The following is a 27,021-nucleotide window of genomic DNA, read 5'->3' as shown; positions in this document are numbered from 1 at the left end:
AAGTATGAGAAACCAAGTCTCATCACCATGGCTTCTAAGGAGCATTCTGACTGGACCTCTTCCAACACAGATTTGTTTGTTCTTTTGCCTGGCCATTGTACTCTTAATATTCTCCTCCAACAACATAACTCAAATGCATCAATTATTCAACAATATTCTTTATTCATTGTTCAACTTTAATATGTATATGAGGTTCTTGTGGTATTTGATCTTCATCGCTTTCAGCAAGCAAGGTTGTATCATCGGCATATTTCAGTTTTTCTTTAATCCTGATACTACAATCTTTTTAATATAATCTAGTTTCTCAGTTTAAGTGTTCGGCATACAGAGGGAATAAATTTGGTGAAAGAATACAACACTGGCACACACCTTTCCAAATTTTAAAATATTCAGTGTTCCTTTTCTATACGAATAACTGCCTCTTGGTCCATGTAAGATTCCTCATGAGCAAATTAAGTGTTCAGGAATACTCATACTTCGTAATATTGCCCATAGCTTGTTATGATCCACACAATTGAACGCCTTTGCATAAGTCAATAAGGCACAGGTATTCTTTCTCATATTCTCTGCTTTCAGCCAAGATCCATCTGACATCAGTAATGATATTCTTCATTTCATGTCCACTTCTGAAACCAGTCTGAACTTGTGGCTGCTCCCTTTCATTGTATTGCTGCAGCTGTTTTTATAGTATCTTTAGCAAAATTTTACTTGCATGCGATATTAATGATATTGTCTGATGATTTCTGCATTCCATTGGGTCACCTTTCTTTGGAATGGGCACAAATGTGGATCTCCTTTAATCAAGTAGCTGTCTTCTAAATATCTTGTCATAGATGAGCGAGTGCCTCCAATGCTGCATCAGTTTGTTGAAGGATTTTAATTTGTATTCCATCAATTCCTGGAGCTTTGTTCTTTGCCAATACCTTCAGTGCAGCTTGGACTTTTTCCTTCATATCATTGACTTTTGATCATATGCTACCTCTTGAAATGGTTGAACACAGACCTTTTTTTTTTTTGGTACCGTGACTCTGTGTATTCTTTCGATGCTTTCTGCATTACTCAATATTTTGCCCATAGAATTCTTCAATATTGAAAGTCAAGTCAAGGTTTGGATTTTTTTCTTCAGTTCTCTCAGCTTAAGAAAAGCTGAGTGTTCTTCCTTCTGGTTTTCTAACTCCAGGTCTTTGCACATTTCATTATAATATTTCACTTTGTCTTCTCAAGCTGCCCTTTGAAATTTTCTGTTCATCTCTTTTACCTGCTCATTCCTTCCATTTTCTTTAGCATCTCTATACTGGAGTGCTAGTTTCAGAGCTGACATCCATTTTGGTCTTTTCCTTCTTTCTTGTCTTCTTAAGGACCTTTTGCTTTTTTCCTGTATGGTGTTCTTGATGTCATCCCACACTCTTCTGGTCTTTGGTCATTAGTATCTAATTCATCAAATCTGTTCTTTAGATGATCCCTAAATTCAGGTAGAATATGTTCTAGGTCATATTTTGACTCTTGTGGACTTGTTTTTCTTCAGCTTCTGCCTGAACTTGCATATGAGCAATTGATGGTCTGTTCCACAGTCAACCCGTGGCCTTGTTTTGACTGATGATATGGAGCTTTTAAAACCATCTCTTTCCACAGATGCAGCCAATTTGATTTCTGTGTATTCCATCCAGTGAGGTTCATGTATATGCCTTGTTTAATGTTTTTTTTTTTTTAGTTTTTTTTTTTAATTTATGTTATATGTTGTTTAAAAAGGTATTTGCAGTGAAGAATTCATAGGTCTTGCAAAATTCTATCATGTGATCTCCAGCATTGTTTCTATCACCAAGGCCATATTTTGCAACTACTGCACCTTCTTTATTTTCAATCTTTGCATTCCAAATGCCAGTAATTGTCAATATATCTTGAGTACTTGTTTGATAAATTTCAAAGTGAAGATGCTGGTAGAATTTTCAGTTTCATCATCACTGTCTTTAGTGGTTGGCACATAAATTTGAATAATAGTTATGTTAACTGCTCTTTCTTGTAGGTGTGCTGATATTATCCCATCACAGACAGTGCTGTACTTCAAGACAGATTGTCAGATGTTCTTTTTGATGATGGCATATGAAACTCCATCCCTCTTCAACTTGTTATTCCTAGCATAGCGAATCATGTGATTGTCATATTCAAAATAGCCAATAGCGTCCATTTCAGGTCATTAATGCCTAGGATATCAATGTTTATGTTTTTCGTTTCATTTTTGACAACTTTTAATTTTCTTATGTTCATACTTCATACATTCTAACTATTGATGATGTTTGCAACTATTTCTCTTCATTTTTAGTTGCGCTCCATGGACAAAATGAAAGTCCTGAAGGCTTTACTCCATTTGTGTCATCTTGGTGAACTCTACTTCGAGGAGGCTGCATTTCCTCAGTGATATTTTGAGTGCCTTCCATCCTGAGGGTCTCATCTGGTGGCACTATGTCTGACAGCATTCTGGTGCTATTCATCATATTTCAATATTCAATATTTTTGTGCTATCTGAGAGTGTTCTACTACTATTCATAAGGTTTTCAGTGACTAAATATTTGGAAGTTTTCTGTCTCTCCTTCTTCCTAGTCTGTCTTCATCTGTAAGCTCATCTGAAACCTGTCCATCTTGGTTGACCCTGCTTAAAAATACCATTGGCATAGCTTCTAGAATCACAGCAACATACAAGCCACCACAGTATAACAGACGAGTGGTGGAGATGGAGGCTTAGGGCCTCCCAAAATAAATATATTCAGGGATTTCAAGTTCTTCAAATACTGTGGTTCATCCTGTGTGTTGTATCCACTTTATTTTATATTTACATACTATTCTGGGAACCTCTGGTTATAAGATTCTGCAATACCTGTTTCCAGAGAGACAACAGGTTGGAACACTCATATGAACAGCAGATCTCAGTATTTGTCTCTGACCTTGTTCTTGTTTACTGTGAGTTGGCTGGTTGGTTAATAGCAACCCACTTTCACCTGACATTGCTAAGTCTAGTAATGATGCATATTCCCAGATTCTTCTAGAATGAACCATCATTAAGTTTGTAGATAAATTATACTTTATAAGATACGATTTATACCAGGTTACAACATGCAAGAGTTTATACCAGGTACAACAACCAGAGGTATTTTTCAAGTTGATTACCTAAAACATTGAATTCACTGTTTCCCAGAAACATTTTCTAAATGATTGATAGTTTTGGAATCACCCCCCAAAAAATCTCATGGATATATGTTCTACCTAATTCATTTTATTGTAAACACTCAACATTGTTTAAAATAGAATTTCTATAAAATGAATGTATTCCTCAGTTACATCTCCAAACACCAGCAACTACCTTCTCAAAATGCAGAACAAGAAAAGAGAATATTGGAGTGATACTGGCATTGGGTTTAAAAAAAAGAATTGTGTATTTTTCTAATTCTGTGTGTTTGATAAAATAGTCATATATGCTAACAGAAGTAGCGCCTGTACTTTGGAATCATGACATCCATAGTCATGACCCATTGTCTCTCCTTTCCCCACTCCCTCTGCTTTAGTCCTGAACACTAACACGAAGTGGAATTGTCCCTACCTGGTGAAGTTGATGTTGTGAAGTGCCCTTGAGTTGGTTCTGATTCATAGTGATGCTGTACAGGGTTTTTAAGGAGTGGCTGGTTGTAACCCTGTGGTTAACAGTCCAGTGCTTATCCTATAGCACCACACCAGGACCCCACCTAGTAAAGTGGAGTCGGTTCTGAGTGAAGAAGGAAGAATAAAAGAAATGAAGTGGCGGGAAAGCAAAGGCCTGACCAGGATCATGGTGAGCCAGGCATTTGCAAATCAGTATATGGTGGTCGTGTGCCATTGAGTTAGTTCTGACTCATAACAACCCTGCATAGGATTTCCAAGACTGTAAATCTTTATGGGAGCAGAAAGCCTCATCTTTCTCCTGCGGAGCCACTGGTAGTTTCGAACTGCTGGCTGTGAGGTTAGCAGCCTGACTCATAACCACTATGCTACCAGAGCTCCTTCTTCCTTTATACAGAGAGTTGGGAATGTGGAGGCAAAATCATTTAACAATGTGAATTATGTGCATTGGAAGTAAAATCAATTTCACTGTGTGCAACAGAAGCTATTGGTTGCCACAGTGGCAGATACTTTTAACTTTCTCTCCAACAATCACTCTCACCATTTTCCTTACTATGAACCTTGCTTTTTATTCAGGGTGGTAGTGTGCCTAGTAAAACCTGTGTTATCCAGCCTCTCTCCCTGAGGGAGATCTGGTGACACAATTCTGGCCATTGAGATGCAGGGGTAATCCAGGGATCTGGGGAGAGCTTTTACTTTCATGTTATAGGTACAGCCCCTTTCTCCTTCCCTCTTTGTCCAGTCAGACATGTCCAGTCAGTCTTTGCCGTGAAATAACCATCTTGCTTTCATCAGGATGAAAGTCATGTGCTTAAGTTCAGCAAAGTGAGAATTTTGAAGTTAGTTGGAATTCTTGATGATATCTAGGAGCAATGCTGGGCTTCTAGTTTGGTGAGAAAATAAACATCTGTGTGTTGAAGCTACTGATTGAGAATGGGAAGGGCAGACATTCTAGAAGAAAGGAACAGAGTATACAAACATCAGGAAGAGTGGAGGCGTGGGGTAGGAGTCCCTGATTGGGGCAGTCAGTTAAGCAAGCCATTACTAACTGATATTCGAAGTGCTGGTGGTTGTGTGACATTAATTCAGTTCTGACTCATCGCAACCTTGTAGAGGGTTTTCGAGGTTGTAACCTCGTCTTTCTCCTGCGGAACTGCTGATGGATTTAAACTGCTGACCTTGTGGTTAGCAGCCCAACCGGATCCACTATACTACCAGAGCTTCTTGGAATACAGAGAAGGGGTGAGTAATATACATTTATCGAAAGCAAAATAGACGTATGTATTGATGTGTGGAGTAAATGGGGGAACTTTGTTTTTTACTTTCGTATTTTGGTGATTTGAAAACAACACTGGCTTGTTTGGAATCAGGGTTTCTTTCATTTGGAATAAAATAGAAGAGAAAAGTCACAGATGAGCATTTCTTCCTAAAGCCTAGAACACAGCTAGATAGATGTCTGTACCTTCGTTTCTCCTAACTTCAAATTTCCCTGGTTGCGATTTTAGAAAAATAAACCCTTTGGACTGTGGGTCTTGAGGTTAGAGACATTTTATTTTCCAGTGCTGTTTCCCTGAACCAAGAAAAGTGCCTGACATATAGGAGATCTTCAATAAGTATTTGTTGAATGAATGACTGAATTATCTTTTAATTTTTAGAAACATAATTATTTTAATTTAATAGTATAAAATTTTTAGACTGGGAAAGGACTTTCAGGATTTGCTGGGACAGCCTACTCATTTTAAAGAAAAGGAAACTGACTCAAAGAAAAATGATGTTACACAGTTACTATAATCATTTGTGTGTGTGTGTGTGTATGTGTTTTACATTTATTGCTAAACAAACCAAAAAGAGAAAAGAATATATAAAAATTCTGCATAGGCTCAACTTTAAATAAATAAGTTCATATTATTTGAGTCCTGGTATGGTGTTGCGGGATAAGCACTGGACTGCTAACCAGAAGGTTGTCAGTTCAAACCCACCCATTGCTCTTTGTAAACCCAATACTTAACAGAGTTTCTATGAGTTAGAAAGGAGCTCTGGAAGCATAGTGGTTGCAAGTTGGGTTGCTAACCTTAAGGTCAGCTGTTCCGTGGGAGAAAGATGAGGCTTTCTGCTCCCATAAATATTTACAGCCTTGGAAATCCTGTACAGGGTTTGCTGCCATAAAGATTTGCAGCCTCAGAAACCATGTGTGGATTCACTATGAGTCAGAACCGACTCCATGGTACTTAACAACAACAATGCCTTATTTTGATACGGTATTTTAAAAGAAGACCAAGACGTGGTCCTTAACCTTAAGGGAATTGCAGTCTAGTTAAGGAAATAAGGTTATAAATATCTGGACTGCAGCCAAAGACTGTAATGGAGTGGGATAGTATATATGAGTTCAGAAAAGGGAGCAGTTAATGTGGCCAGGAGTCTCTGTTGTATAAAAATTAAGAACATATTTATATGATAACATAAATTATGCCATTTTTCAAATTATTAGCTGGCACGAAGCTAAGCAGATTAGAATTTAAATAAATGCAGAACAATGGAGTGAGCCTAACAAGGTGAATTTTAATAGCAGCTTAATAAACCTAATAAGAATGTAATGATAGATGTTGGTTTGTTATAATGTGGTGTCTTGCAGGGACTTGATGTGATGCTGGTGGGCAGGCTTCATGGAGTATCCAGACTAAGACAGAATAGGAAGAAGAAACTGGCGATCTATTTAAAAAAAAAAAAAAAGTCAGGTTGGAAGTGATTTAAAATATAGCCGTGGATGAGCTGCCTCCACACTGCAGATGGGAGTAAAGCTTTCAGGTCCTTCATCTGCTGATGTGTCATGACTCAATATTCATTAGTAATCGGAATATGGAACGTATGAAATATGTTGTTGTTGTTGTTAATTGCCTTCGAGTCGGTTCCGACCCATAGCGACCCTGTACAGGGTTTCCGAGGGTGTAAATCCTTACGGGAGTAGAAAGCCTCATCTTTCTCCCGCGGAGCGGCTGGGAGTTTCGAACCGCTGACCTTAAGGTTCGCAGCCCGATTCGTAACCACTACGCTACCAGAGCTCCTAGGAAAACTGAAAGTCATCAAAAATGAAATGGAATGCATAACGTTCAATATTCTGGGCATTCATGGACTGAAATGGACTGGTATTGGTCATTTTCAATCAGACAAACATGAGTTACTATGAATTTTGCAAGACCAACAATTTATTCACTGCAAATACCCTTTGCAACAACGTTAATGGTGATTATACATGTAGACCTTGTTAGATGGACTATGCAGGAATGGAATTGACTACATATGTGGGGAAAGACAATGGAGAAGCTTAGTAGCACCAGTTGGAACAAGTCCTGGGACTTGTTCGTAGGAAAGTTCACGTTGAAGTTGAGGAACACTAAAACAAGTCCACAAGAGCCAAAGTAGAATCTGGGGTATATTCTATCTAAATTTAGAGAACATCTAAAGAATAGGTTGGATGTATTAGGCACTAATGACTGAAGTTAGACATTGTATTGAAGCCATTGGGGAAAAACAAGACTCCAGGAATTGATGGAATACAAACTGAAATGATTCAACAAACTGATGAGGTTCTGAAGGCTCTCTCTCCTCTATGTCAAAAATTTTGGAGGACAGCTACCTGATCCACTGATTGGAAGAGATCCATATTTGTGGCCATTTCAAAGAAAGGTGACCCAACAGAATGCAGAAACCCTTAAACAGTATCATTAATATCACATGCAAATAAAATTTTGCTGAAGATAATTCAAAAACAGTTGCAGAAACACTTTGACAGGGATCAGCCAGAAATTTAAGCCAGATTCAGAATAAGAAAGAGGAATATCACTGCTGATGTTAGAGGGATCTTGATTGAAAGCAGAAAATACCAGAAAGATATTTACCTGTGTTTTATTGACTCCAAAGGATATTCAACTTTGTGGATAATAATAAATTATGGATAGCATTGCGAAGAAATGAAATTCCGGAACACTTAGTTTTGCTCATGTGGAATTGGTGTATAGATCAAGAGGCAGCCATTCGAACAGAACAATGGGATATTGTAGTTTAAACTCAGGAAAGCTGTCTGTTGCTTCACTGCATTTATTATTCACTCTGTAAACTGAGCATATAATCCAGAATTCTGACTATATGAAATAGAATGTAGGTTTGGAGGAAGATTCATTAACAACCTGTAACATGCAGATGATACAATCTTGCTTGCTGAAAGTGAAGGGTGCTTGAAGCACTTACTAATAATGAATATCAAAGATTACAAGATTCAGTACGGATTACACCTCAAACTAAAGAAAATGAAAAGCCTCGCAAATGGACCAATAAGCAACATTACGATAAGTGGGGAAAATATTTAATTATTTTAGTTGGATCCACAATCAGTGCACTGGGAAGAAGTTGTTGCTGTTGTTAAGTGCCGTCAAGTCGGTCCTGACTCATAGCCACCTTATAAGGGTTTATGAAGAGCGGCTGCTGGATTTGAACTACCAACATTTCGGTTTGCAGTTCAGTTCTTATCCTATAGCGCCACACTTGTTGTTAAGTCCCATTGAATCAGTTCCGACTCATAGCGATCTTGTACAGGGTTTCCAAAGAGCAGCTGGTAGGTTTGAACCACTGACCTTGCAATTCAAACTGACCTTGTGGCCCAGTGCATTATCCTACAGTGTCACACAGTCAAGAAATCAAAAGGCTTTAGGCAGGTCTGCTAAATAAGATCTCTTTAAAATGTTAAATGCAAAGGTGTTATTTTGATGAGTAAGGTGCTCCTGAGCCAAGCCATGGTATTTTCAGTTACCTCATATGCACACAAAAATTGGACAATGAATAAGGAAGACTGACAAGAATCGATCATTTGAGTTATAGTGTTGGTGAAGAATATTGGCTATACTGTGAATTGCCATAAGAAAAAACGTGTATCTTGAAAGAAGTACAGTGAGAATGCGCCTTAGAAGGGAGGATGGTGGGACTTCATCTCACATACTTTGGCATGTTATCAGGATCGTTCAGTTTCTTGAGAAGGACATCAGCTTGGTAAATAGAGGACCAATGAAAATGACAAAGACCTTCAATGATACAGATGACCCAAGTAGCTGAGGTAAACAATGGTTTCAAATACAGCAATAATTGTGAGGATGTTTCAGAGACAGGCACTGTTTCCTTCCATTGTGTATGTGGTCTCTATGAGTTGGAACCAGCTGTGGCAAAGAACAACTACTATCCCCATCCCCACCCCATCACCCACCCTACTCCTACCCCTACAAACCACCACCACCACAAACCCACAAACCACAATGCATTTAATATGAGCTAGGCACTATTTTGTGTTTTACCTACATTATTTCTTTAAAAGTCATATTACCTCATGGGTTTGAACCTCCAACTTTTCTGTTCTCAGTCCAGTGTTTGACTCTAAGCGGCAGTAAGTATTTCCTTTTTTTTTTAATTCCAGGTATGCACCTTTGTTATTTAAATCATCTGATATGATAAAATTCCAAATTATTGCTCCTAGAAAATGTTTCTGGAGAGACCAGTGTCCCTCTGTGGCCCTTTCTTAAATCTTTTTGAAAACGACTTCAAATTTAGAAGTTACCTATGCACCACAAATCTGTTACTTTGACATTTCCACTTAAGAATAGACTTCTTTGATGTTCCAAGGATGACAGTTTATTTCCAGGGAATTGGTATGTGTGACTGTCTTGTCCCTTACCACTCATAAAGCAGTGCAGTATTCTCCAGATTTTATTCACCAGTTTTTTTCTTCTACCTTCACATTTTGTGTTGTCTGATGTTGTTGTTAAGTGCCATCGAGTCGGTTCCAACCCAGAGCGACCCTGTATAGGGTTTCCAAGGAGCTGTCTGATAGTCTTCCAGATATTTGGATGGTGTGCCTTTCACTCAATTAAAATTTTTGCTCAAATATTCCTTATTAGAAAGCCTTCCCCTGACCACTCTACTTAGAATGACATTCACCCACTGTAATCAACAACTATGCCCTCCCTTCACTTTTTCTTTTTATAATTTCCCACTAGTTAGCAAAAATATTTGTTTATGATGTGTCTTCTTCCTCTAGAATATAGCTCCGTCAAAACTGGGATTATGGCTGTTTTGTTCACAGCTGTATCCCTAGAAGAGTTCAATCAATATTTGTTGAAAGGATGAGGGAATGAACGACCAGTATGCTGTCAAGGGATCCCAAAATTGATGGTATCTTCTCATTTTCTACCTCCTTTTCTTCCCAAGGATTGTTATTGGATGTTTGCTATACCAGAAAGCATCATTTAGAAAACAAACAAATCAACCGTTGGCAGCACCTGGAACCATTTTATCCAGGATTTACCTATTTTACCACAATAGAAGTTGATCACATGGGATTGCTCAGAGTTGGAATCGAATCAACACAACCTAACAACAGCAGTAGTTAGCATGTATGTGATCTATTTATTTCAAATATTAACTTTGGTACCCTGTAATGCATAAAATTATTCTGTGTTCATACCACCTAAGTAAGATATAATAAATGACTGTCAGAATGTCTGGTAATTGTTGAGGGAAAATTTCTGTGCCTTATAGGGAGTTGGAATCCTTGGTTGGCAGAAGCATGGCTTAGTTACTCACTGAAAGTCTGGTGGTTCAGATCTACCCAGAAGCATCTTGCAAGCAAGGCCCGTCAATCTCCCTAAAGACCACAGCCATCACACTCTGGAACAGAGTTCTCCTCTGACATCGGTGGTGTGGCCATGAGTTGGAACCAACTCGACGGCAACTGGTTTCCAGGGAGCTAGTTAGAAGGCATTCATCAGCTAGTGCTTGTGTTAGGACATCATGCTAGGTGTCCTGTTGGGTGCAGAGCAAAGTAAGCACTGAACTGTAAGCACGGTTTGAACTGCAGATTGGTGGTTGGTTCAAACCTATCAGCTGCTCCTTGGAAGCCCGATACAGAATGGCTATGAGTTGGAAGTAACTCCATGGCAACTTAACAACAAAACCAACTAGCATCTTAAGGATCCCTGGTAGCGTATGGGTTACAACATGTTGGGCTACTAACCACAAGGTCAGCAGTTTGAATCCACCAGTGGCTTTGAGGGAGAAAGATAAGATTTCTACTTCCATAGAGATTTACAGCTTCGGTAACTTGCAGTTCAGTGCTTAGCTTTCTCTGTGCCCATCAAGACACCTAGCATGATGCTGAGCACAAGTACGACCTGATGACGGCCTCTCAGCTAGCTCCTAGGAAACCAGTTACTGTCAAGGGTCACTATTCCAGTTCGATGACATACCGCTTCCATCACCACCACTAATACCTTACAATCTATTGAGAGATGCAAACCATATGTGTATGAAATGTGAAAGCATAATAAAGTTATAAAAGGTGCAGAATGGAATATAGATGCAAAATACAAATTGGCTATATACTACCTTGAGATTTAATATGTTGTTGTTATTAAGTGTTGTCGATTCGGTTCCGACTCATAGTGACCACGGGGTAAGGTAAGGTTTCTGAGGAGCAACTGGTGAGTTTGAACCACTGACCTTGTGGCTCAAACTTACCTTGTGGTGCAAACTAACCTCATGGTCCTGCACTTTATCTTGTAGCGGCATACTGGTCAGAATTAAGTAGGGTGATCTAGAAAGGACTTTTTAGGAAACTAAGTTTTGTGGGGTTTTTGCTATTAATTTGTTTTTATGTTTTTATTGTGACTTGAGTGGTAGTTTACATGGGAGGGCATTGGTTTTACATTCATCCTATTCTATTTCATTTAACTGCAATGATTACAATCCCCTCCATGCATCATCATTCAACAGTATTTGCTTCTATTCCCTCTGTTTTTTTTTGTAATGTACACAAAAACACTCAGGAGTATATAACAATTTAAACAATCAAAGGGCACATTCTGCAAGCGTGCCTCCTGGCTGCCAGCACACAGCCTTTCTCTTTCCATGAGTCTGGAGTCCTCAGCTGCTCCCTCTCTCCATGTCATCATCTCTGCCTCTGTCTCTGGTGTCACTGCTTATCTGGTTAGGGTAGGAAACTAAGTTTTAATGCAGAATGTCAAGGTGACAAAGAAAGTAGACACATTCTCTTTAGTGCATGCAGTGGAGTTTCTGTTCAGAAACCCTGAACTCTTAATTCCTGCCTTCTTCTTGTTGTTAAGTGCCATTGAGTTGGTTCCGACCCATAGCGACCCTGTATAAGGTTTCCAAGGAGCAGCTGGCGAGCTTGAATTGCCAACCTTGCAGTTCAAATGGCTTTGCAGTCTGGCGCATTAACCCACAGTGCCATACCAGATGGTTTCAATTCCTTGGTCTTCATAACATGGAAGCCACCTTTTTCTTCATTATGGGATTGTTGTAAATTAAAGTACTGATCCAATAAGCTGCCCCCTACCCACCGTATTACCTTAATTGGCTAGACAAAAAAAATCAAAACAAATCAAACCCACTATCTGCAAGTTCCTTTAGACTCATTGGATCTCATACAGAATGCTGTTGCGCAGTTTCCCATTTGTTGCTCATTAGAATACAATGGCTGTTTACCATAACTTCTGATTGTTCCTCCAGATTGTTTTCAGGCTAGTTTAAACTTTGCTCTGTGTTCTGCTGGGTTCACCAGCAAACTATTGGACTCAGACAATGGTGAGCCTTAGGGGAAGTGGCTGGGTAGGGAGTGAGGTTGGAGTAGCTAGTCCCAGGGCTCCCTTTGTGCCTTTCACGGGACAGCTCTCCACACAGTCCTTTAGGCCTTCTGGCTAAAGGATTAGCTGCTCAGTCCCCTTACCACTACAAGCCTAAGGTGATGACATTCTTTTGAATAGCCTCTGAGCACTTAACTACAGCTTTGTGGTTTCCCTACTTTGTACCCTTGCCTTTGCTATAAGCCTCTATTTCAAACATTCCTCAAAGTATTCAATGTGAGTTGCCTCAACTTCCTCCCATTCGCCAGTTTCCTGTTGTGAGTTACTTACATAGATTCTGCAGAAGTGATATTCTGCCAATCACAATAGGTGCCATCTCTTGGGTTATTTCATGAAATGTCTCCCCTCTTGTTAATACAAAAGATGGGATCAAAACAATCAATTACTGGCAGGAACTAAGGAAATCAGGCAAGTTTGGGATTAACTGCCACTATTACAAGGACTCCTTGTGTGGTACTGTTGGATCAGCACTGGACTTCGAACCACAAGGTCAGTAGTTCAAACCAACCAGCTGCACCTTGGAAACCCTATGCAAGGGTGCTATGAGTCAGCATCAACTCAATGGCACCTAACAACAACAACAACAATTACAAGTCCTGGTGTAGTACTGTAGGATAAGCGCTGGACTACTTAACTACAGGTCAATGGTTCAAACACAACCAGCCACTCAGAAACCCTATACAGGGTCCATATGAGTCAGAACTGACTTAATGGTGCTTAACAATAACATTACAATTCTGGGATATTGAATGGTTTAGAATCAAGAAAGATGTGTGCCAGGGTTGTATCCTTTAACCACACTTACTCAATCTGTATGCTGAGCCAATAATCGGAGAGGATGGATTATATGAAGAATGTGGCATCAGGATTGGAGGAAGACTCATTAACGACCTGCAATATGCAGATAATACAATCTTGCTTGTTTGAAAGCTTTGTTGTTGTTCTTGTTAAGTGCCGTTGAGTCGGTTCTGACCCATAGCGACCCTGTATAGGGTTTCTGAGGAGCAGCTGGTGAGCTTGAACTGCCGACCTTGCAGTTCAAACAGCTTTGCAGTCTGGTGCATTAACCCATAGCGCCACACCAGGTATACTGTTGTTGTTGTTGTTGTTGTTAGGTGCCACTGAGTTGGTACCGACTCATAGCGACCTGATGCTCAGCAGAACAAAACACTGTCCGATTCTGGGCCAAACTCACTATTGTTGCCACACTTGAGCCCACTGATGCTGCCAATCCATCTCGCTGGGGGTCTTCCTCTTTTTCTCCGACCCTCCATCTTACCAAACATGACTGTAGAATCAGCTAAAGTCTTAGGGAACCTGGGATGGTGTTCCAAACTATGACGAGTTTTGTGAACTGGTAAAAGGTGCTGAAATGTAAAGCATATAGGTTCTTCTTTCCCTAAATACACACACATACTGCGAGTTAAGTTCAATGGAGTTAATTTTGAAAAACCTATAATTAGAAGAGGAAACTCATATTTAAAGGGTTTTGGACTATGAGTTGTTGTGTAACCTTTGGGGATGAAAAATGGAAAATGAAATTGTTGTTATAGCTCTATAAAGTTATTTTTGAACTTTGTGAAAAATCACATCAGATAAATGGATTTGATGGTGTAAACTTTGGACACCGATAATCTTGACCTGGAGCACCCTCAGAACAGGTGAATAGTTACCAAGAATCACTCAAAACAAAATTATAGTATTTGTAAGAAAAAAACAATTTTGTTGGCGTACTTGCAGAACTCCTGAGTTGCAGATTTGTCCACACTATACTGATGTGATGTGGAACTGTAAGAGTAGCAACAGACTGCGAACCACAAAGTTAGCTAGCTATTCACATCTGCTTCTCAGAAACCCTATGCAGGATCATATGAGTCTGAACAGATTTGAGTAAACTTAACAAGAATTGAATGAGTATAAAAACTACTTAGCACTTAGTACTCCACACGTTTATATACTCTATCTTAAAATAATCTTTTCATCACTGTTGGGGTATTCAGCTTCAGTGCAAGGAAGCTCATTTATGTGTCTTGGCTTTGAAGGGAGGATTCTAAATGAGACACATTTAATGTCATATAGAGAAGATTCTGGCACTGTGGTTCTGATTCAGTGAAACGATTTTAAAATAGTGATTTCCTTACTTTCAAAATGTGCTTTGTTCCACTTCAGCTATCCTCCAAGTAAGTATTTGGGGACCCCTTTCTGCTTATGATGGCACTCTGATGCTTTAGTCAACCCATCACTAGTAAAAAAATCTTTCAAAGATGAAAAAAGGGTAGGTTGTTCACTTTATTGATTCAATTTATTGTGGTGCTGTCAGATAAACACTGGACTGCTAACACAAGGTTAGCAGTTCAAATCCACCAGCAGCTCTCCTTAACCCTATACAGTGTCCCTATGAATCATAACCAGCTTGATGATACATAACAACAACATTGACTTTATAAAGCTTAAAAACAGGACAGGTCAGGAAGGAAAGGGAGGAGAGTGAAGTAAGCGAGTCTTGTTTCTTTTAATTTCAGACTAAAATAATGGATTTCAATTTGGTCCAAAGACCTAAACTGTTGTAAAATGATGGACAGACTCACTCTGATAACCAATCAGTGAATAAAGCAGCTGACATAAAAACTCAAAAGGACTCAAGAGTCTTGCAAAACAAAAGATAAAGGGTGTACAAAGGATCATAATTCAAATGGGCAACCAGTTTGAGAGTCAATCAAAGCTTAACACAAGTTTTTCACATCTCCTTGACATCAGTCAGCTATTTTTAAAGCAGTTTCCTTAAGGAGTGTGAAGAAAACACGAAATTGTGAAAAGTACTCCCAGATCCTCAAGGAGTTTACAAGGCTGCTGGAGGAGTTAGCCCTGTAACTAACACTTACAGGGCAGTCAATGAAATGTACGAAAGCGTTGGCAGGAGTTGTGAATGGAGGAATTCACAGTTAGGGATCATTTGGGACTGGGGGTTTGTCAAGGAAGACTTTAAGAGGTGGGGATGTGAGTTAGGTGCTAAGTGGAGGGTTAGATTTGACGCAGGCGGCAAAAGCCAGGGTTTCTGGAGAAAACTCAGGCTGAGCATGTTAGGGTGACTCGCTGTGCTGACCAGCCTAGTCGCCTCGGGTCATGACGCGTGCGCAGCCCAAAGCTCGCGCGGGGCCCGCGGCTAGGGCCCGCGAGCGCGAGACCCCGCGCACCAAGGCGGGAAAAGGCTCGCGCATGCGCCGCGGTGCGCTTCGGGCTCGTAAGGATGGGGAAGGGGAAGTGGAGTTTTCAAGAGGGAATTTGACCCGTTAGCAGCCGTAGTCATGGCGGCGCGTTCGTCCTCCTCGCCGCTCCCTCCGCCTCAGGCGCAACAGTCGGGCCCCTGGTCCCTGCACGTTGGGCAGGGAGCCGAGGTCCACGCAGTGCGCGGCGAGGCCTCAGGTCTTGCAGGCGCTGCGCGGGACGGCGTCGCGGGCAAGAGCGGTGTGCCCTGGCGGGGTGAAGAAGGGTCGGGGGGCCGGCGAGGGCGAGGGGGCGCGGCGGCGGCTCAGGCTCCCCTCCTCAGCGCGCCCGTGGCGTCCGGGCGGCTCGAGGGCATCTCGGTAGAGGAAGCGATGGCGACCCGGACGCAGCTGCTGGAGGAAGAGCTGAGCAGCCTAAAGGAGGAGCTGGCCCTGTGTCAGGTATCGAGGGTCCTCGCCCCCCTCCCTCTCTCTAGGCCGGCGCCGTCTTCGGAGGGGTGCCAGCCCGTTCCCACCCCCGGTGCGTGGGGGGCGCGGCTGAGCCCTGACCCGGGCGCCCGCTCCTGCAGACCTGGCCGGCGGATACGCATCCTCCCCGGAAGTTAGCCCAAGATCTCAGGGGTGACTAGTGGTTGAAAATACGGTACAGGAAAGTGCCAACACGTCTGTTAAAAAATCTCAAATCATCAACGAAGGAGCTTGTTAGTTTCAAATGCACACTTGCCCTTGTTCTTACAAAGTCAAACTTAAAGTTGGAAGCACTGATTTGAAATTTGTAGGGAGTCTCTGGCTGGGAACTTCACTAATTAGAGTAACTCCTTAGCCCTTGAATGAGAAATCTCATTTTCAGATGTTCTCAGTGAAAAAAGATTGTCTAAACCGATTATGTCAACATTACACTCCTACACTGTGAACAGGTTGTAAGGGTGGGCTTCCCTGTACTCCTATGTTCAGAGTGAATTTTCCTGTAGTTTTACATACTTAGCACCTCGCCACTTCTGCTTTAATTCCACCTGCACCCTTCAGACCGGGGTGTGGGAGATTAAATGTTTGGACACTCAGCAACCAAGATCTTTGAACCACTCTTGTTTTCTAGATAGACACCATTTGGGAACTACTAGATATACTTGGGTAACTTTGTGAAGACCAGTATCAATGCAGATAATAATAATAATAATAATAATAAAGGCAGTTTATGAGCCCGGAGCACCGTTATCTCATTGTTTGTGTTCCTTGATTCTTTTGCCCCTTTGGCAGGTTTTTGCTGACTGAGTCAGTAAAGCCTGTGAAAATAGCTTCAAATTTGAACATGCCTTTGCATAAACAAGGTGTCTTTGCCGTTTTCTGTTCTCCGTTGGTTAAGGAGCAAAAGGAGAAAGAAAAGGTATCACTGAATGAAAACATTTGATCTGCACATGTCATTCTTGAGAAATTGAAACCTGTGAACCCATCATGTTAAAGGCCTTTGTACTTTGATCAACCCTAATTAATTTCCTCATATCTTCTACACTCTGCCATCGTTTGCACATATCAGGATATTTCAGAGTGTTCATAATGCCCTGGAAATATTTCATTCTCTTTTTATGCCATTTGCCCATGAACTTCTTGAAGACCTCTGGTAGATGGTCAGGGAGCTAAGATTCTTTAACAAATTGGTTAAAGAAGTCAGTCCTGTTGTAAATAACCAATGACTCTTTTTCATTCGCTGTTCAATGTTTAAAAATCTGGCTATAAACAAGTGCTTGACTTTTGTGATCCTGGCTATATATGGATTAGGAAGAGAATTGAAGTAATCTAGGCAGCTGTGCAAATGTCTATACCATCATAGTTAGCCTAGACTTGTTGAGTTTATTGTAATTGACACAGTTAGATAGGCGATCATAGGCATTCCAGTAAAGAGAGATGAGATTGGCAGTATTCCATACCTTAAACTTGAGTCACTCTAAACTTCTGCTTCTAGGGAAACAGCAATAGAATTTCCAAGTGTTTTGTAAAAAGGCATTGAAGTAATCATTCAGTTTATGTTTTTTGTATTGTTTCATCTCACTCTCATAAAACCACAGCAACAAGGATATAGTATTAATGCTGTGTTTTCAAACCATGTAAAAACTACCTCCCAGTAAGAAATTAGTTTTACAACTCAACTTACTAAATACACATATACATAAAATTTCAGAAAGACAATTCTAATATGTCTTGAATGAACTGATGTTTTCTTTTCAATTCTGTTCCTAAACAAACAAAACAAAACATTCATTACAATAATTTTACAACCCAGCTGCAGATCCAAACCTATACTTTGTGAAAAGTTCATGGACACAAGTAGTGACTTCATACAATTACTTGTTTTTTGACAGACTTAACTTACTTCTTACTTCTTCCAGTTATATATACTCATAAATTCCATCTACCAGTGCCTCAGAATAAGCATAGATAACTAGCTGTTAAATTCCCAATTGCCAAGTGTTCCTCTTATTAAGAATATTTCAGTTCATTCTTTGATTACAATATAAAGGTTTTTACATGCCCCTGGATCAGTAAGCAAATGACACATAGTGCTGTGCTGAAGCATTAATTTCAACCTGAAACTTTACTTAGTATCATAGTTTAGTTTCCAAATGTAGCTTGTTCCTAAGAAATTAACAAAGGTACTTTCTGGGGTAATTTAAAATATGTGACAGTTTCACTATATGCATTGATTTGAGATCCTAAATCCATGAGAGTCTTAGTTTTAATATTTGAAGAATGTATTCTGTTTGTGACAAATGATTCTGGATATGGGGGTATGGGATGAATTAATGCATACTTATCAAGAGTCATAAAATTCTAGATGAGAAAAGGTAACGTTTAAAATCAGCTTATTTCCTTTTTTTCTGGCAGCAGCCAAAAAGAATTACTAAACTTATAAACAAGTTTCAGGTAGTATATTCTTCAGGGCATTTAAATGATATTTATAACCATTATTACAACTTTAGTATTTCTGCTGGTGCTGTTGGGTAAATATTGGACTGCTAGCTGCAAGGTAAGCAGTTCAAACTCCCCAGCTGCTCCTTAAGAGAAAGACGAGGCTTCCTGCTCACATAATGATTGATAGCTTTGGAAACCCTATACTATACAGGATCACTGTGAGTTGGTATTGACTCGATGGCAATTGATTTAGTTTATTATAACTTTAATGATGAAACCAACGTTTTAGAAGCATGTGATGTTGGAATTGAGATTATAAAACTTTCAGAAAGTTTGTGAAAATTTTCATTATCTTTGATTCTATTTCTCCATGAATTGTTTGAAGCCCCCTCATATAACCTGAAGGAGCTCTTGGTAGCATAGTGGTTACGAATCAGGCTGCTAAACTCAAGGTCAGCAGTTTGAAACTACCACCCGTTTAACGGGAGAAAGATGAGGCTTTCTGCTTCCATAAAGATTTAAAGCCTTGGAAACCCTATACAGGGTCGCTATGCGTCAGAATTGATTCCAGGGCACACTACCACCACCACCACCACCTCCATATAACCAGAAGATTCAGCCAATTCAATTTTATGTAAGAAATTCAGATAATGTAGATATCTTGGACATTCTTCTTTGTCAGTAGCTGGTTTTCACTGGATAAATTGTAAAAAGGTAGGAATTGTTTTTCATGATCATTTATTGAGTGACTGCTTTATGATACACTATATACTTAAGTGCTTTCTATAGTAGTTCCTGAAAGGTAAATAATTTGTTTAAATATAGGGATAGGCAGTAATTAGGTTTTCTGGAACCCTTTGGTAACCAGTTTGGTCACTAGCTTTGCCTTTTTTTTGTGACTTAATTTTTTTATTTGAATAGATCATTTTAGTAATTAGAAATATAACTCATTGATTGCATACTATATAGCATTTACATAACTTTAAAACTTACAAAAACATGAAAAATCTATTCATAGAACTTTATTGTACATGAAATAACTTCTTTTTAAATCACCAGGTAACATAAAAGTATTTTACACAAGTACAGTGTGTCTCATGAGTATATAGTGTTGCAAACCCAAACCACCCTTATTTGTGGATTTTCTACAAGTGCTATGTATGTTAACCGGGTATTATTTATGGGGGTGAAACATCAAACATAACACCACTTAACGTACATAGAAGAGCACTCATAGAAAATCAACAAATGAGGGAGTGGTTTGGGATTGCAACAGCGTATACTTATGATACGCACAAAACTGTGGCGCTGTGGGCTAATGCATCAGACTGCAAAGTCGTTTGAACTGCAAGGTTGATGGTTCAATCTCACGAGCTGCTCCATGGAAACCTTATACAGGGTCACTATGGGTTGAAATCGACTCCACAGCACTTAACAACAACAACAGACATCATACATAAAAAATACTGTATAAGTGTGAATATTTTAAGGTGACAAAGAAAATCTACATAGGTGACCATAAGTTAATAGAAGAAACTAATCAGTAAAATTTAAAGAAACTGGGGAATTAGAAAGTTCTTCCCTACACTACTTGTGGGTGTAAACTGTAATTACCAAATAGTAACAGTAATATTTCTCTGCAGGAATATTTTCTCCCAAGTTTCTTTTCTCTCTGGCTTCTAGTAAAACCAGCCCAAGGAGAAGAATTGTTACTCTTTTTGGTGGGAGTTGAAGATATATACAATAACATATGTACAATAACAACACTAAGTAAAAAGAGAAAGAGAAAAACATTTTTTCATCAGACGTTTACTAATTTCACTATGTCCCTCTTACTGTGCAACAGCTAGACCCTACTCTTTACAAGTAAATTGCACCTGTGTGACATAAAGTAAGTTAGTTCTTGAATAAAGAAAATCTCTTTTTAAACATTTTAATTGTAGTAACCTTTCTTGCTTAGAATTTTGGTAGAAAAATTAGTGTTAGATAACACTGATTTAAAGGAATTTTTGTAATTTCATCAGCATATCTTTTCAAAACAGAGCACATAAGAGGAGCCCTGGTAATATAATGGATTAGGAGCTGGCCTGCTAACTATAAGGTTAGCAGTTCAAATCTACCACTCACCTCCAGGGAGAAAGATGAGGCTGTTTGCTCCATTAAAAATGTACTACCTCTGAAACCCTATGTTTTTGTTAAGTGCTGTTGAGTAGGTTCTGAGGAGCAGCTGGTAGGTTTGAACTGCCAACTTTGTGGTTTGTAGTCCAGTTCCGATCCAGTGCCACACAAGAGTTACTATGAGTCAGAAATGACTTGGTGGCACACAGCTGCCACCAGAGAACATAATGCTTTTATTTTCCTGACCCTCACTGCTTTTTGAGCAGGTTTTGACATTGGATTTATATATTGACACTTTTTGGCCTTAAAACATTTTAAAGTCCAGATGCTGAATTTTTGCTTCTAGTGGGATAAAGTAGTACAGGATATAGAAGGTTAGGCAAAGTAGTGCTTTCCAGGATTTAGGCTGTCAAAAGTCTTCTTTAAAAAAAAAAAATCATCAAAGATTGAGTAATAAAAAACTTTTAAGTTCCAGAGAGCAGATAGATAAATAGATTTCTAACCTTAGAGTAGAGGTGGCCTTTGCAACTGTCACATAAGATCAGGAGCAGTATACATTTGAGTATGTAAAGTTTATAATTACACTTTCCAAGACAAAAAATCTCTCATGTAAAATTAAATCATCAGTGACAGTCTGGGAAACATACTTATGACATTTTGGTAGGTACACATCTAATTTTATGATTCCTAGACATCTCAGATAACACTTCCTGTATTTTATTTGCAGAACTTAGTCACATAGCCAATAAGGCAAGTTGTTAAATGCCATTGAGTCGGCTCCAACTCAGAGTGAGCCTGTATAGATGTCCGAGGAGCAGTTGGTAGGTTTGCACTGCCGACCTTGTGGTTAGCATTCCGGTGCTTATCCTACAGCACCACACCAAGACTCCATAAGGGAAGTGTGGCTTGGAAATACAGTTTATTTAGTTGAGCAGCAAAGAATCAAAGTGATTTATATTACTAAAAAGGAGAATAGAATAGATGGTTGAGACAGATACAAGTAATGTTATCTGCTTGCCACATAAGATAAGCAAGCAACCAACCAAAGACATAAACACAATTTTAGGAAAACAAATGTACCATGAAAAAAGTTGAACCGGTAAATGCAATAGTCAGGGAAGTCTCATCTGAGGAAGTGTTATTTATTCAAAACCTGAATGAAGTCAGGGAATGAACTCCAGAAGCATCTGGTGGATGTAAGTAGAGCAAGAAGGTCTGTGTGAACAAGGGAGAGAGTGATAGATGAGGGTGAAGAAGTATACAAAGGGCAGACTCTGAGATTTATCTGTTGTCTTTGTAAATAGTTTATATTCTTCTCCTAGTCTGATCGGAACCTCTTGGAAGGTTTTGAACTGTAGAGACGCTAGAGGATCTTTGAAGAAGGCCATGCAAAAGCTGGAGGTGGCTTTGTTGTTGTTATGTGCCGTGGAGTTGGTTCTGACTCATAGCGACCCTGTAACAGGGTTTCTGAGGCTGTAAATCTTTACAGGAGCAGAAAGCCTCATCTTTCTCCTGTGGAACAGCTGGTAGTTTCGAACTTCTGACCGTGAGATTAGCAGCCTGATAGGTAACCACTGTGCTACCAGAGGTGGCTTAGACCATGATAATCTTTGTGAGAAGAAGTGGTAAGGATTGGAGAGACTATTGTAGATAAGACCAATAGGAGTTACTAATGATGTGGCTCTGAATTTTGAGGAAAAGGCAACAACTAAAATTTTAGGTCTTTTTGTGAACAGACTAGGTGGTGGTATAATTTTCTGTGAAACAGAGAAGCAAGTTTGTGGGAGGGTAGGAAATGAAGAATTTTATTTTAGATAAGTTAAAAGTGAGATTTCTACTAGGTATGACCTTGAGTATATTGCACCTGAATTTAGAGACCATCTCAAGAATGGATGCATTGAACACTAAGGACTGATGAGTAAATGAACTAATGAGCTGATATCAAGGACAGCATACATGAAGAAAGGTCACTAAAAAGACAGGAAAGAAAGAAAAGACCACAACAGATGTCAGAAGAGACAAGAGATGCAAGAATCTTGCTCCTGAATGTAAATTATCCAAAGCAAATGGAAGACATGATGAAGTAAAAGAGCTGAGCAGAAGATTTCAAAGGGAGGCTCAAGAAGACCAAGTAAAATATTATAATGAATTGTGCAAATACCTGGAGTTAGAACATCAAATGGGAAGAACATGGTTGGCATTTTGTAAACTGAAAGAACTGAAGAAAAAATTCAAGCATCAGTTAGTGATATTGAAAAATTCCATGGACAAAATGGAGTCCTGGTGTGGTGTTGTGGGTTAATGTGCTAGACTGCACAGTCAGTTTGAACTGTAAGGTCAGCGGTTCAAGCTCATCAGTCACTCCTGGGAAACCATATACAGAGTCCCTATGGGTCGGAACCGACTTGACGACACTTCACAATAACAACATGGACAAGATATTGAATGATACAGGAAGCATCACAAGAAGATGGATGGAGTACACACAGTCACTGTACTGAAGAAAATTGGTGGTCATCAACCAGTACAGGACATAGCATATGATCAAGAACCAGTGGTATTGAAGCAAAAAGTCTAAACTACACTGAAGACATTGACAAGAAACAAGACTCCAGGAATTGACAGAATACCAATTGAAATGTTTCAACAAATTGATGCAGTGCTAGATGTACTCGCTAGCCTATTCCAAGAAATTTTTAAGGCAGCTGCCAGGCCAACAGACTAGAAGAGATCAATATTTGTGCCCATTCCAAAGAAAGGTGACCTAACATATTGTAGAAATTATTGAACAATCTCATACATAGGCCACCACACATCTATCAGTTTGTTGTACTGTGGTGGCTTGTGTGTTGCTGTGATGCTAGAAGCTATGGCAATGGTATTTTAAGTGCCAGTAGGTCAGCCAGTGTGGACAGGTTTCAGCTGAGCTTCCAGACTAAGACCAACTAGGAAGAAGGAGAGGCAGTGTACTTTCAAATATTTACCCATGGAAAACCTTATGAATAGCAATGAGACACTGTCAAATAGCACGAGAAAAATACTGACTATTGAAACCTGATGAATAGCAACAGACTGTTGTCAGATACAGTGCCAGAAGGTGAGTCATTCAGGTTGGAAGGTGCTCAAAATATGACTGGGGAAGAGCTGCCCCTCAATGTAGAGTTGACAGTGGTGATGCGAACAGAGTAAAGCATTTGGGACCTTCATTTGCTGATAGTGGGCATATACAAAATGAGCAATGTAAAGAAAACAAAAATCCTCACCACTGGACCAATAATATCATCTTGAGAAACAGAAAAGATTGAAGTTGTCAAAGACTTCATTTTTCTTGGATCAACTATCAACACTCATGGAAGCAGCAGTCAAGAAATCAAATGACGTATTACATCAGGCAGATCTGCACAAGACCTCTTTAAAGTGTCCAAAAGCAAAGATGTCACTTTGAGGATTAAGGTACACTTGACCCAAGCCATGGTATTTTCAGTAGTCTCATATGAATGTGAAAGTTGGACAATGAATAACATTGTATTGATACATTTGCATATTGGTGCTGTACTAGAATATTAAAAGTACCAGGGACTGCCAGAAAAACAAACAAATCTGTGTTGGGAGAAGTACAACCAGAATACTCCTTAGAAGCCAACATGGACAGACTTTGTCTCTCCTACTTCTGACACATTATCAGGAGGGTATGCTTGGTAAAGTGGAGGGTCAGCAAAAAATAGGAAGACCCCAACAAGATGGGTTGTCACAGTGGCACCAGCAATGGGCTCAAGCATAGCAGTGGTTATGACATTGGAATAGGACCAAATAATGTTTTGTTCTGTTGTGCATAAGGTTGCTATGAGTCGGAACCAGCTTGACAGTACCTAACAACATTACACACAGGTAAAATTTTGCTGAAGATAATTACAAAACAGTTGCAGTGTATGTCAACAGACAACAGCCAGAAATTCAATCCAGATTCAGAAGAGAACATGGAATGAGGGATATCATTGCTGTCAGATGGATCTTGGTTGAAAGTAAAGAATCCCAGAAAAATGCTATCAGTAGGAACCGACTCAATGGTACCTAACAACCCCATCAGTAGGCATCCACATTCCATTGTGTGGTAGACTGGATTATATTTGTGGAGATACAAATATGGAATTATCAGTGTACAGTTACTATATGACTATTTGTTGTTGGTAAGTACCGTGGAGTTGGTTCCGACTCATAGTGACCCTGCACCGGGTTTCTGAGGCTGTAAATCTTTATGGGAGCAGAAAGCCTCATCTTTCTCCTGTGGAACCGCTGGTAGTTTTGAACTGCTGACCTTAAGGTTGGCAGCCCGACTCGTAACCACTACGCTACCAGAGCTGTATATATATATAAAACCATGCAAATGGATGCTATCAATTGGGACAATGGTTGTCAACCCAGAATGCACAGAATTACCTGGGTGCTTTAAAAAAGTATTGATGCTTAGGCCTTTGATGAGATCAATGAGATCTAGAGCTTCAGTACTTTTTAAAAGTTCCCCCAAAGTTATTCTTAACAGTTAGTCAGTGTTGATGACAAATGAGCTAAGGTATAAGGACTAGGTCCATGTCTGTTTAATGTGGCAATATGGGGGACCTTCACAAATGACCTTAGCATATTATTGCAAAGCAAGTGGGAGTTGAGGAAGCACAGATTGAATGTGCCATTTTCAAGAATTTTTTTTTCTGAAAAGAGGGGCTGTGGATTGAAGACAATCTCTATGTACAGTACATTTACCTTGGTATTTAGCATTTAATATTTTAGATATTTGCATTTCAAAGCATGGATGTTAGAAATAGTATACGTGAGTATAGATTACTGGTCTAAGGACTTCAAAATAAAATGTCTCTGTTATACTTTTCAAGCATCTTTTTTATAACAATAATTAAAATATGAGGGCTCAAGCATTTCTATGTTTGCATTTACTTAATTAATGTAGGATTCTATGTTGTCTAATAAAACTAGAACACAATGTATTTATGATGTCTTCTATTCCTTTAAGGCCGATAAAGAATTTGTTTGGTCTTTGTGGAAACGTCTCCAGGTGGCAAACCCAGATCTCACACAAGCTGTCAGTTTGGTTGTAGAAAGGTGAGCTTCCAAGTTATTTCTTCATGAATATTTGTTTGTTGAATTTGTTTCTCTTCAGTATTTAACACTTTGTATTAATATCCTAAAGAGATTTTTGTGACTTACAAATAAGAACTTTTTTTGTGGGATTTATATTAAGGGGTACCAGTAAGTCTAGGTAGGGATGTCCTGTGCTTCTGTTCTGTAAAGCTGTGCTTCCACAGTCATTTGTGTGTGTGTGTTTGTGTTTGTAAGCATGTGTGCTTCTGTGACTAGTTCCAGCTCAACTTTAAAGACCAGAGCTGTCCCTGTGCTTTGGCTTCGTACTCTATACACGGCCCCTATAGGCAACGTAACTTCATAGACACGACGTGCTCAGTTTTCTCCTAAGTTAAGGATGTACTTGAAAGTCTGTGCTGACCTTGCCTGAGTGGGAAAAGTGTCCTGGAATAGGTTGAGGGATGTCTCTTAGCAGTCTGCATTACTCTATAGGGGATGCCCAGTCATTTACTGTCGATTATTGAGCCTCTCTTTGGTCATTAGAAACAGTGGCGAGATGTCGGGTACCCTTATCAAACATTCAGTATCACGTAGTCCCTTGACATTTAGCACAGCTATTAAAACACTTGCTTTCCTATTAAAGGGATTTCATTATGTTTCCTAAATGAGAAGCTAAGCATATGGATACCGTTCCCTGTTTTTTTTTTTTTTTTTTCTAATTGGAATCATGATTATATAATTGTATATCATTTTTGAGAACTTGGACTACAATAATCTTTGAACTATCTAGCCCTGGGATCATTCAATTTTGTCTGGAACTTGACTTTTGAGCATTTATAATATATGTCAGACATTGTTTAGTGTTCATCTTTCTTGTTATTGTGAACTCTTAATACAGTCTAATGATTTTTGCCTCATGTTCCTTGTGTGTCTGATTTATCAACCAATTTTTTTGTTTTGATGATCAGAATCAAGTTTTTAGTAAAAGTACCTCAACTGAGGCAGTTGAAGTAACCACCTCAATCATCCTTAAGATGAAAAATGATCATTCTAGGCTCATTCTGTTTTATAGCAGAATAAGCCCTTGGGTCTTCAGTTGCCATTTATGTGATTTTTTTTTCTTATCCCTCCCTCCATTTATTTGTTTATTTTTTTAACTTTTCTAAAACTTAATTTTTCCATCATCTTGATTTAGTTGTTGTTGTCAAGTGCTGTTGAGTCGATTCCAACCCATAGCGACCCTGTATAGGGTTTCTGAGGAGCAGCTGGTGAGCTTGAACCGCTGACCTTGCAGTTCAAACGGCTTTGCAGTTTGGTGCATTAACCCACAG

General features: G+C 39.4%; 1 protein-coding gene across 1 annotated transcript in view; it reads left to right on the top strand.

Moving 5' to 3' along the window:
• The first annotated feature begins 15,635 nt into the window (after positions 1-15,635).
• CNTLN (centlein, centrosomal protein) overlaps positions 15,636-27,021 on the top strand; it is a 407,185-nt gene continuing 395,799 nt past the window's right edge. Inside the window, exons 1-2 of the mRNA XM_006864477.1 lie at positions 15,636-16,015; positions 25,623-25,711. Of these exons, the coding sequence (XP_006864539.1) occupies positions 15,656-16,015; positions 25,623-25,711 (449 nt within the window). The 5' untranslated portion in view covers positions 15,636-15,655. The remainder of the gene's footprint in view (positions 16,016-25,622; positions 25,712-27,021) is intronic.

This window comes from Chrysochloris asiatica, unplaced genomic scaffold, assembly GCF_000296735.1.
Source record: "Chrysochloris asiatica unplaced genomic scaffold, ChrAsi1.0 scaffold00065, whole genome shotgun sequence".
NCBI lineage: Eukaryota > Metazoa > Chordata > Mammalia > Afrosoricida > Chrysochloridae > Chrysochloris > Chrysochloris asiatica.
The sequence above is the reverse complement of the archived record's forward strand: the minus strand, read 5'-3'. Positions and strand labels throughout refer to the sequence as shown.